The sequence below is a fragment of the Esox lucius genome, chromosome 23 (genome assembly GCF_011004845.1).
Source record: "Esox lucius isolate fEsoLuc1 chromosome 23, fEsoLuc1.pri, whole genome shotgun sequence".
NCBI classification, from domain to species: Eukaryota; Metazoa; Chordata; class Actinopteri; order Esociformes; family Esocidae; genus Esox; species Esox lucius.
In genome coordinates, this window is record NC_047591.1 from 2,641,335 (window position 1) to 2,653,424 (window position 12,090).

General features: G+C 47.9%; 1 protein-coding gene across 10 annotated transcripts in view; it reads right to left on the reverse strand.

The window, feature by feature from the left end:
• sox5 (SRY-box transcription factor 5) overlaps positions 1-12,090 on the reverse strand; it is a 243,323-nt gene that overhangs the window by 12,199 nt on the left and 219,034 nt on the right. For 7 of the 10 annotated variants that reach the window (XM_010886837.5, XM_034290025.1, XM_034290022.1 and 4 more), the window contains 4 exons: positions 10,681-10,769; positions 10,191-10,283; positions 4,821-4,964; positions 672-858 (listed from right to left, as the gene is read on the reverse strand). In XM_010886837.5, coding sequence (XP_010885139.1) covers positions 672-858; positions 4,821-4,964; positions 10,191-10,283; positions 10,681-10,769 — 513 coding nt within the window. The remainder of the gene's footprint in view (positions 1-671; positions 859-4,820; positions 4,965-10,190; positions 10,284-10,680; positions 10,770-12,090) is intronic. The other 3 variants (XM_034290028.1, XM_034290027.1, XM_034290026.1) reach the window with 2 other exon arrangements.

The following is a 12,090-nucleotide window of genomic DNA, read 5'->3' on the forward strand; positions in this document are numbered from 1 at the left end:
GACAATCGTTGTGATCTAAATGAAACGGCTTGCCTCAACATGTTCCAGCTGAAACTTTACAGCTTAATCCATTTTTCTTTGAGGAGTAACAAAAAACATCTGGGACACAAATCCACTAATCTGTTATTAAATTTAGCGATTTGTTGAAAAAGACTGAGATTAAAGAGAACACAATTCAGAAATGGCTAACTGCTGTAAGCGGAGGGGTGTGTGTCAGTGTGTATGTGCATTATATTAGCTTTGAGTGTGTTTTGCTACGGTTTTGCTATTAATACGTATTGTCCTGTGTGAACCATTCTGGAAGAGTCTCATATAATCTCATTGGTGATGCGTCCTGTCTGTCTTTAAAAAATGCCAGTTAATTCTCTTCTTCACACTTTTCTCCCTCCTCCTCAAAACCACCCCCTCTTCCTCTATTAAATTCTTGACAGTGTTGCTCCCTACAGGCATACAATATGGGAAAACACATAGGAAAATATTAATAATATCCAATTTACATGTGTGCACATATATTTTAATCTGTGAACTATCAGAGTAGCATGAAGAAATGTCTTGAAACACTAAAGAACAACGAATTGACTGAGCCCTGTTGGCCAAGTTTAGAGTATTGTGTTTGCACACGACCGTGTGTGTGAGTGTTTTAAGTTCCATTGTCTAGTGAAGTCACATACCTATGGAGCTGACTCGAGACGGTGGTCCTCCGATACTGGAGGGGGCGGTGCTGTGCTTCATGGATCCGGTGCTGTGGTGGCCCATCTTCATGGAGGGGACCTGTGGGGAAGCGGGGGAGGTGGGTGACTTGCTCTCGCTTGCTGTCTTAGGCTTGGATGACAGGTTCAGGGGTTGAGCACCCTCGTCCTGCAAAGGTAAAACACACCAGTTGTGGCCTAATGATCGCTGGGTGGGTTCCGACCAATCGCTGAGGACAACCCACGGATGCCTGCCCAGTCAAAAGAGACTTGGATCGGATTGGTTCATAAAGCGAGGCAGAAGTCTCACGAGGAAAGCCAAAAGAGTAGAGTCTGTCGCTTCCCTCGCTCAATGTACACAGTTGAACAAGCCATGCAAAAGAGCCATGCACATGCTCCGCCCCCTTGATGAAGTGCTTTACAAGCCTTGAGGCAAGAACTCATACTCAGGCCGTGCACATACCACACAGAAGACGACGTGCGTAGCACACTTAAAACAACATGCCATCAATCCACAGCAGACAACACGACACGTAACAAGGTCAACCAGAGCTCCAAGTCCTGTCGGGCGCCTGACGTCTTTAAGGCCAACCGACATGATGTCAAAAAGAGACGTGTAGGCTACAGACGGCATGGCTAGGCACTTCACCAGCCCATAAGAATGCAGCTGGCCAGATTCTTTATAGGAAAGTTTTGGTGTTCCTCTGATGCTGAAGTCTGGACCTGCCCCTTTCAAACAATCATGTGACAATCAGCTGACCACATTGACACAGCTTCAGCCTCTTGTCCGAACGGAGAATGGGGAGCACTTTCCCACACCTATTTGAAGACTTTAGCAAGAAAACTGCAGAAGCTTTAAATTTAGTCGGTGTGTGTGTGTGCACGCGTGTCCGAACAGTTGTGTACCGTGTGGTAGCTTCTCTATATCAGTGAATCGCCATGTGGACCTCGGACCATGAGGTGGGGCGTTATTGCATTAGTCACTGTGGCAACATTACCCTGCCGATGAGATAATCCAATCAGAGGAAGTGGTTCAGTCACGTGACAGGAAGGAGAGAATTAGATCACAGGGAGATGGCCAGATGTACAAAGCCAGTCTCTCTGATTAAAACACAGCAATTAACACTGATACACAATGGGGGGGGGGGGGGGATTGTCCCTGGCTAGCTGGGACGGTGGCATGATATGACTCATCCAGGGAAAGGACCAGGCCAGATCCGTCTAAGCTTCACCGGAAAGCCAACAGAGTGATGCCGCGTAATATGGCTGCTATTTGTCCAATTGTGTAGCTAAGCCTTATGGGCTTTTCAGAACTCAATTAAAACCGTCTCTCTCTTTGTCTGTCTGTCGGTCTCTGTCTCTCTGTATTGTAATAGGATTCCCCTCATTAGAGATATCCGTGTGAAAGCAACGGAGACCCCCAAAGAGGTCTTCTCGTACTGTAGGCTAGGAGACAATGGGAGTAACAAGGAGCTTCTCACAAGCTCTCACTATTGAATCCTGACTTCTCCATTTTATTGTAAGGCATGGGCTTTACTTCCAGCTCAATGGGAGAAGGCCGTGAATATTTATTACAGATAATGCCTCTGTCTCTCTCCTTTTCCCCGCCCAGTGCTCGGGATGAGGGTCTTTCGCTAAAGAGACAAATCCTTGGATGGGAAGTTGGCCAATGTGGATAATACCAGTGTATTGTGGGAATTAGTTGAGACTCAGGCTTTGAGAAGCTTGGGACCTCGTCGTGTGAGTGCTACCATGATAGGCATTGTTCAACGAGCTTTAAACCTCATGACAGAAAGCCTGTGTGAGGCAAAGCGAACGAGCAAGAGAGAGAGAGTGGAGATTGTAACTGGGACATATCGCAGGGCCTCTCCGGTATTTCACCCCAGTGAAGTGCTGACATGGGAAAGTGACATCATCGCTCTGTATCTTATCAGGTCGCTGACGGTTCAATTACCAGGACAAGTGTGTGCGCCACCGACCATCCATATACACCAGCGTGTTCGTGTGCCATTGCCATTCATCATGAGTAGGGCTGTCTGCTCTCCAGGCTGTTCCGTGGAGGTTGGCTTCAGCGCACACATAGAGCCAGGTTCTCTGTGGTCTCTGAACTGATTTACCCCCCTCCTCGCCGTGACCGAGTACCACACGGCTGAGGGAACTTAGAATCACACCGTTAAACAGACACTTGGTCAGAGAGCAGTGAATCAGAGAGAGGGAGAGAGGCAAGAATGTCTCTCAGAAGGATTTGGACAAAAAGAGTTTCAGTTTTGCTTTCCACATCATTTCAAAACCCAGAAAATGTATGGGATGATGACAAGTGGATGTTGAAAACTTACAGGATTTGTTTACCCAAATTTGTCAAAATCCAATGAAGTGGTGAGATCTGACGTTGAATTCATGTTTGCGGCAAACTCAACTAAATGTAAATTACGACTGTGCCCTGTTATTTGCTCCTGTCCCACTTTCTCTTGCCTGGCGATTGCAAGACAGAAAGGATAATAGGTCTACGGTCATGTCTGCGTAGAACTGGTCAATGCTTATTATAGCTGGTGGTCAGTTTTTCTTCTGGTTCCAGCAACAGCTGGATGTGGTCAGTGTAGAAAAGTAAGCTAACAGTGGTTGTGGTTCTGCTTGTTGTTGCATGAACATACACTCATTCTAAATACTAAAGCTAGCTGTGGCTTCCCAACAACTCACTTTGAGTCAGAAGCAGTGTGTTAGAGTCAGAAGCGTCTGTGTGTGTGGCAGTCAGAGAAATGGCTACGCTGTGTGTGTGAACGTGGTTCCCAGCAGGGCCGCACCTGCTGGGAACCACATTGTGGCCGTGTATGTCCCTGTACCTCCTTCCCCCAGGGTAAAGCACTTAAGGGGCACGCGCCCCAGTCCAAACATCTGTCAACAGCAGACCGATCAGCCCGACCTCTAGTCAGAACTAAAGCATGAGGCTCTAAATGAACAGACTCCTGATCTAGAGCAGAGAGCACCTCTGAAATATACATGGAGACGGCAGCTCTCCACCCTCCTCAGATGAAGAAGAGAGAATGAGAGAGACAGAATGAGAGATCAACAGTGTCAGACAGAAGGAAAGGAGGAGACAGAGGGAGAGACAGTGAGAGTGAAAGAGAGACAGAGGGAAACAAACTCAGAGACAGAGAAACTGTCTGTTGCTCTCTGTCTTGGTAGAATGAGTGATATAGACTGATAAAGAACAGAGAGCAATCGAGATGGGAGGATGACTAACAAACCTGGGCTGAGACGAAGAACAGGGTGCCATTTATTAGTAACTACAGTTGTGAAAAAATGAAGGGATGAGAAGTGAAAGTGCTTGAACTAAAGCACCACTTCAGCAGCGCTGGAGAAAAGATGGGGGGGTTGCGTCCACTCCCATGCCCTGGAATCTGACTGTCGGCTACGTGGTGGCCCTTCCCCCGGCGTGGATCACAGTAAGCTCCTGGCCACTCCATATAAATGCTAATGAGACATGCATGTCAGGGCTAAAACCACAGACGACCGCCTGCGTTGGGGCGGGAGGGCTTGGAACGTGGCGAGGACGTGGCAGTGTGTCAGTGTTCATGGCAGGAGGCTGTCAGGGCCAGAATAAAAAGACACGATCGCGGGGTCACCAGACCTGGGGTCCATCTGGGATATTTTCATCCACCACGTGGAAGTTCTGCCTCTCCAAGACAGAGATTAAAACACGCAGGCAGGCAGGAAATAGTGACCACCAGAGGGTTCCGCTGGAGGGGTCCAGCAATGAGGTTGGAATACGCTTGGATGGGCACAGACCTTGCCATGAACCCCCCCTCCATCAGATAGGGAAGGTAAAGACACTCACGCATGCCAGAGGCCATGTGACTCTCCTACCTCCACCGGTAGCTGAGAGAGGTTCAGAGAAGACGCCTCAAGCAAAGCCGGGCAAGCTGTGGCTTTGAAGAAGTTGTTGCCTAAGTTTCACCCGGACAACGGTTAGAACCCACGGGCCACCTGTTGACAGCCTGTCATTTGTTGTAAGGGAAAGGCTATTGGACTCGGACACAAAAGAAAAGCCCCTCAACCAAGCAGGGAAATGCATGCGTGAACGAATGCTCCGACGGAAGAAAAACTCCAGAGACATACAAACAACAAGTGTACCTTGGGCTTGGGCGGCGGGGTGCTGCGGCTTTTCTCTTGGTGCGTGTTGGTCGGAGAGTGTGTATTCAGATTGGTCTGGGGCATGCTGCTGTGTTTGGCCCCTGGCGACACCTGCATTGCTGCCAGCTGAGCCGCGTACAGTTGCTGTTGAGAGAGGGAGTGGGGAGATAACAGAGCAGAAAGTTAGGCAGGAAAGACAGACGGAGTGAGAGGAGGGGGACAGAGGGGGGGGGAGAGGTAGAAAGAGGGCGAAAGGAAAAAGAAAAACAAGAAAGGACTACATGAATAAATGAATACTTAGAGGACACACACACACAGCTAAAAAAGCCTTGTTTGGCCATTAGTGAGAGGATGATGGCCTGTTTGTGTGACAGAGAGAGAGGGACACTGTCACTTCCCCTGCCGCACAGCCCCCTGGGAACACACTAACAGCCTCTATCTCTGAGTGAGAGATGTCCCCTCCAGGTGCATCGTGGGAAGGAAACACTCAGGATCCCACTGGGTCAGGCTCGGACAGAGAGAGAGAGGGCAATCGAGAGACACTCAAGGTGAAAAAGTGCTTTTGATAGAGAGAATCAGCGAATTGAGTGAAAGAAGGGGGAAAAGTTGTGAATGTGTTGGCCAGACGGGACAAAAATGTGCTCAGTGGCACTGGTGACAACAGACGTGCAGGGTTAGGGTTAACACACCTGTTTTTCGCCTTTGAATGAACAAATAAACGGGTGAAATGCCAGCCAGCAAATTATGGCAGGATCCGGTCCACAGAGACGCAATAGCAAATTCAATTTTAACAGCAACATGTAAATGATTAATATCCAGAACATTTGGAGTGCTCTTGGATATTTACACAATCTAATCGTCAGTCAAAATTCTCTCCAGCAAATATTTTTCCACGGCAACATACACAGCATAATCATCACAACTTGGAAACGAACAAGCTACAATATTCATCGTAAGCTCTCATCTTCCTCCAGCTATTTCTGCTCAACGCTTTTCGATTCCCTTCATGTTCCTTTACGAGGATTTTCAGCAAAATACGTTTGTTGTTAATTGTCTTTGTCTTGAGACGAAGGAGAGAATAGCTGTTTCTGAGTCTGAACGGGCTGTTTTTTAATTGTATTTGTGTGTATAGGGAGGGTTTCAGTTTGGAAGCGGCCCACTGTGTTGTCAGAGGAACTTCCGTCCTTCTGTTGCTTGCTGGCCCGCGGCCACGGACGGAAAACAAAGACTGTTTTATGCAAATGGCCGTGGCAGCTCTCACTACCCATCAGCCACCGCTTCACATTAGACACACTCCTCCTGCTATCTCAAATAAAGACATTTCAATCCTGTTTTCACAGGAAAACAATATTCCTATAAACGCATATTAATAGACGCCCGCTACGCACTTGTTTTCCTTCAGAATCTCAAATGAATATATTAATACGTCTATGTTTTATCATTTCTGTATGAGCAGGCCTTGACAGAATGACGTGCGCCCGCACAACGGTAGCATCCTAGCTAGGCTCCGTAACTATTCACAGTGAAGGGGCGGTCGGCAGGCAGCAGGGTCAGGACCGGTTGTTAAAATAAAAGTCTTGTTGGTCATTTCTGTTCAATTACCCCCGCCAGCGGCTCTTGGAGGTGGGTTGTGGGGACCCAAGCATGAACGCGCCAGCTCCTCCCTGCACAACACCCCTCCCCTCCACCTACCCTGAGGAGGCCTGTGTGTGTGTGTGTTTTGGGATTTGGGGTGCGGTGAAGTGCAGCGTTATTCGCGGTGTGAATTGAGTTCCATTACAGAGCCAGCTTCCATCAGTCAACCCGCTCAATGGGACAGCGAGCAGAGTGACAGTCACTTTACACACACAGACACACAGCGGAGCACACCCAGAGCGTACCCCAATCGCCACGACGACACGCATGTCATCAAACAGGAAACGACAGCGAGGGGCCCTCCGGGTTGGCTGTGGGGGTCGTGGTGAGGGGGGAAGACAGACACACAGAGGAACACAATGGGTAGGGGGGTCCTATTTTCCTTAGGATGAGATGTAGGAATTTAAATGTCACCCACAACCAAGCCATGCGCAAGGAGATGGTGCAGGGAATGGTGTGTGTGTGTGTGTGTGTGTGTCGTGGGGGGTGTGTCAGGGATTTGGTAGGAGTGTCTCAGTCCTCCCCTGTCTGTCTCTCAAGCCTGAGAGCCATCTGTTTGAACTCCTTAAACCTGCCTTCTTTTCACTCTTGCTGGCCTAATCCCTTAAAGTGAGATCGCTCGGATCTGTGGGGGTTCTATTTTCCATGTCTCGGTTTAGGAGCGTGTGTTCCAGCATTTTTTGTGTTTCAAGCATGATTGTGTGAAAACCAGCAGACAAAACAAAACAAACAAAAATTAAGTTTCATATATATAGATAAGCTCAAGAGCTAATATTCAAGCAAGAAAGCAAAACAAATTATGTTTAGACATAAACAAACAGGTGTGTACAGGTCCAACTCTGTGCCAGGAAGACAATAGGTGTTCACTTAGGGAAAGAAAAAGGGATGAGAGAGGTAAAAGGAGAAAGAAAACAAAGAGAAGGGATGAAGTTTAACCCAGTCAGGATTTAAGCCCTCTGTTCTTCTATCAGTCTCTCAGTTACTTTCTCGAAAATAAGATTCTAAAATGAGATTCTAAAGAAATTAGGTGGTATTGTGACCCAGACAGAAATGAAAACAATAAAATATGAAACCACTATCGACTTCTTTCACTCACTGGCTGACACAGAGTTGAAAGCAGGGACATTGCGCGTGCACGTTTTGTGCATGTGACCGCATCTGTGTCTGTTCGAATGTCCTGACGCCACAGATAGTAGCCTACATATTGGAAATCCTCCTAGCCTTCTATCTTTACTGGTATTGATCAGTAAAAGCATTTTCCCACACACATAACAGAACGGCCCATGCAGGAGATACCAGCGGTTTCTGGCAATCTTTCAAATGCGTTCGGTATCCAGTACCTGTCTTATCAGCCTTGCTTAAAAAGTGCTAACCCATGCACATACCCAGATAACGCTCTCCTCTCTTCCTCTGGTTTGACTGATAACTTAATCTGTCGCGTTTTCTCCAAATCCATTGCCAGGATTTACGCAGTCGTGCCTCTCTCCACTTTTACCTCCCCCCTCCCACAGTACTGTGCAGTAATCTGGTATAATAAGTTCTAACATCTGCCTTTCCGTACAATGCCTGACCCTCCCCACTGACCCTCCCCACTGACCCTCAGTACACCTCCTTAGCCCTACTGTTGACCCCCTCCACTCCTCCTCCGCTCCTCCTCACCTCGTGCCACTGATTATCTTGTCCCTCCCGTCCTACCACTCTGATCCACTGATTCCTTCCTGTCTTATTTGCTAATATAATCTCCATCCACTCCTCTTACTCTCACCCCCCCCATCCTCTGCTCTCGGTTTCTCTCTCCCCTCCTCCAGCCCTCTCTTTCCCCCTTCTCTCTTTCTGTCCCATCTTCCCCTCTCCCCTATACTATCTGTCCCCCTCTCTGTCTTTTCTCACATCATCTATCGTCTGATAATGACACTAGAGGAGCAGACATATCCGTGACAGGGAGCCTTTGTCTCGCGCAGGTCTTATCACAGAGACGGATGAGGAAGAGGAGCGGAGGGAAGGACGGCGCGGGAGCAGGGGCCGTGTCTGGATGATCTCCACCGGCCGACTCTCCTCGCAGCTGCTGACAGCAGGACGGCGCAGGTGTGTGCCCGTGTCCCTGTGTGTCACGCACATGAACAGCGTTTTTGGACGCCAGGGCCTGTGTTCTAGCGGGTGTGTGTTTTTTTCTGGTAATAACTTTCTGTGTTGCTGTTCCCTGTGCGTGTGTGCGGGTATTGTGTTGCCTCAGCTCCAGCGGTTGTGACCCAGGGGCAGGTAATTGTTATGTTAGTCTCAGCACTCCGCAGCAGGCGCTTGTAAAACACGCACACGCAGAAACACACGCTCCCTCCCAGAGGAAATACACCACATTTAGACATCTGTATTTGGGTTAGTCGCCCTAAATCATTTTCTTTGTAACAAAGACTTAATCTGGGTTTTTCTTTCTTTAGAGGGGATTTAAAGAAATCTGCTAGCCAGCAACAGCAAGCGATGTTGATAGATGTTGTTTTTTCCCCCTCTGGTTTCCCCCCTTTAAATCCAATTGCCTTACAACAAAGCCTTTAGAGATTGAGACTTTCCCAATCTGAACACAACTAAACATATGGAGACAAGATCTCGCTGTGATAAAATCAAACAGGACAGGCAGGAAGAAGACCCAACCCCCTCTCTCACACACACACACACACACACACACACAAAACGCCATATGACAACAAGACAACAGCAGCTACACTCAATTACAGTCTAGCCTACTTCTATCTCAACACTACATCTGGTGATATACTCTGTTTCAGAGTGGGGCAAATGCATTTAACAGGGAACACTTAACCTATGTAACTCAGCCTGGTGTGTGTGTGTGTGTTAGAGAGAGCTCAGGTTAAGGGAGGAAGCGAGAAAGCTGTCCTCTTCTGTTTAATATGCATGTAAATATGCAGCTTGTTTTGTGCAGCTGTGTTTCGCTAATCATGCATGTGTGTGTTCCACATTCCTCCCACGCTATTACAGCGATAATGCATTGTGGGGCAATCTAGGTCTGAGAATCTGGGGTTAATGTATTTGGGACAGGCAGGAGAGAGGATGCCTGCCCAGGCTCTTAACCCCAGAGAGAGGGGTCCTGCAGCAGCCGTGGTTTGTGGCTAATATCTTCGTTCTGCATGTTTAGAATGAGTACTAAATGTGCACTATTCCCAATGGGTCCTTGTCAAAAGGAGTGCACAGGTAGTCATTTAGGACACATCCTAAGATCTGTTTTCCGAGGTCTGGATTAACTGACAATAGGCCACTTATTGTAAATATGCAGAGCGGAGACAGGGACAGAGAGGGAGCCGTAAAACATGTCCTTGTTCCTCCTTTCTCTCAGAGCGGACAAACAGATGTTAGGGATTTACTGTGTTGCTTTATTTCTTTATTTCCCTTCTCTAGATTTATCGGACAGCAACGCAGCAAACAAGTGGGCCTCTCCACCAGATAAACAAGGGAAGATGAGCAAGCAGGGGTGGGGAAGGGTTGTGTGTTGGGTATGAGTGTTTGTGTTTTGGAGAGGAAAATGTGTGTGAGTGTGTTGGGGAGCGTGGGTGTGTGTGTTGGGAAGGGGTGTGTGTTAGAAAGTATGTTTGTTTTGGAGAGTGTGTATTGGACAGTTTTTTGGGGAGTGTGTGTGTGTGTGTGTGTTTATTGGGGAGTGTGTCTGGGACTGTTTAAGGGAGTGTGTGTGTGTGTGTGTGTTGGGGAGTGTGTGTGTGTCCTAACCTGTAAACACCACCATGTAGAGTTGTTGTAGTTGGAGTCTACTCCAAACTGTTCATAAGTCCTGTCGTTGTCCATCTCAGACCCTCTCCGTCCCTATCATTCACACAGAGTGTTAAAGTTTTCAAAATACTATCACACCGCCAGGCTGAGAATACCTGATGTTGCACTGTACTGGCTCTTTGAACGTATGTAGTTTGACTTTTAGGAATCTTCACTGAGCAATTAGTAGGGTTTCAGTCTCCTCTCTGCCCACTTGTCATTCATGACAACAAAACAGCATTGCTATGGTGACCTTATAATGGCTTCAAAGAGAAACCAACTTTTAGTGTCATTTCCTCGACCCTGAACACCCTCAAAAGTTATGTGGCAGTAAAGAAAAGGGGCATTTGGACTCAAATGAAAAGTCTGAAGACATTGAAATGGCAATGTAATTCTTGTCGTGGTCATCATCATAACCACTGCCGTGGTGAGATCATGAGGTTGGCCTTACCTGCAGCTGTAGCTGGCCGAGGCCCGGGGATGCGGCGGCTGCGGCTGCCGCCATGGTCGTCGGGATCAGTTGGAGAGGATAGGGGTCACCTGGATGGAGGAGGAAAACAACATGAGCAGTCAGTCTCCTTCCTTCAGACACTCCCTTCTGCGGTTGGTAGTCTCTCGGTCATTTGGATGTTCCCTTTCGTTCTCTCTCTCGTCTGTCCTCTTTGACCTCCCAACGCCATAACACACCCCTCTGATTGTACTAAAACACCCCTTTCTCTGTCACGACACCCCTTCTACTGCAGCATTGACCCTCCTGAGTCAGTGGTCTCCCCTTTCACTTCCGCCCTGTAGTCAAAAGGTTGGCTCCACCCCCTTCCCCATCCTTCTCTCCCTCTATACCTGCCATCCAGAAAGACCCTCTGTTCTTCTCCTCCCATCATCATCCCTTCTATTTCTCCACCCCCCCCCCCCCCCACCTGCGCTCCCCTTTTTTTCCTCTGGTCCGTTCTAAAGCCCTCCTTTGTCCCCAGCCTGTTGGGTTCTAATGAAAGGCTGATTGTGTGGCTTCTCCTTAATACCCGCTGACAAAGAGTCTGAAGGTGTCTAAAGATAAAGACGCCCTGGACGTAATTAAGCCAGGGCGGGCGACGTCATCGTCACAGCGCTCTCTCTGTTTTCTCTCTTTCTCTCTCTCTCTTTCTCCATTCTCTTTGGTCTACACACTTCCTCTGTGTGCTTCCAATTGTTATCTGCATTTTTCTTTCTACCTCTCCCTTTCTCTTTCTTTCACTCCATCTCACTCTCTTCCTTTCTGCCTCCCTTTTATGCCATCCTCTCTCACTCTTTCTTTCTCTCTCTGTCTGCTTAGGCCAAGTTAAGAGTGAGTGAAGGCTGATGAATCAGAGATGGAGGGACTGGGAGAATAGACGAGTCCTGAGTAGAGAATGGAGCAGGTTATTAGCGCCCAGCTGCAGACAGCCTTGTGTAATTACTTTGGGAGGGAAAGGTCAGGGCACGAGGCAGAAAGAAGGAATGGGGGAAGATATGGGATGGGGTGACAGGGTTTAACAAGCTACCCGTGGCTTTAACCTGGCATATAACCTCCTGCAAGGGTTGGGGGGGGGCAATTTCATTTTTATTCTATACTGGAAGCAACCTGAAATTTAAATTGTAATTCCAAATTCTTTTCAAGTCTTTTTTGACGAGGACATTTTGGAATTGGGTTTACCTTCTGAACTGACTGGAATGTAAATGGAATCGACCCAAACCCTGACCCGTTGTCTTGGTCAGGCAGACCTTGAGGAAGACTCCTGATTCCACAAAAAAGATCTATGGATGTGAAGATGGCAAGGGCCAACCTCTACCATAGGGCCAGCTGTTGACAGTTTACAGCATGTTATAGCACTTTAATTCACTACTT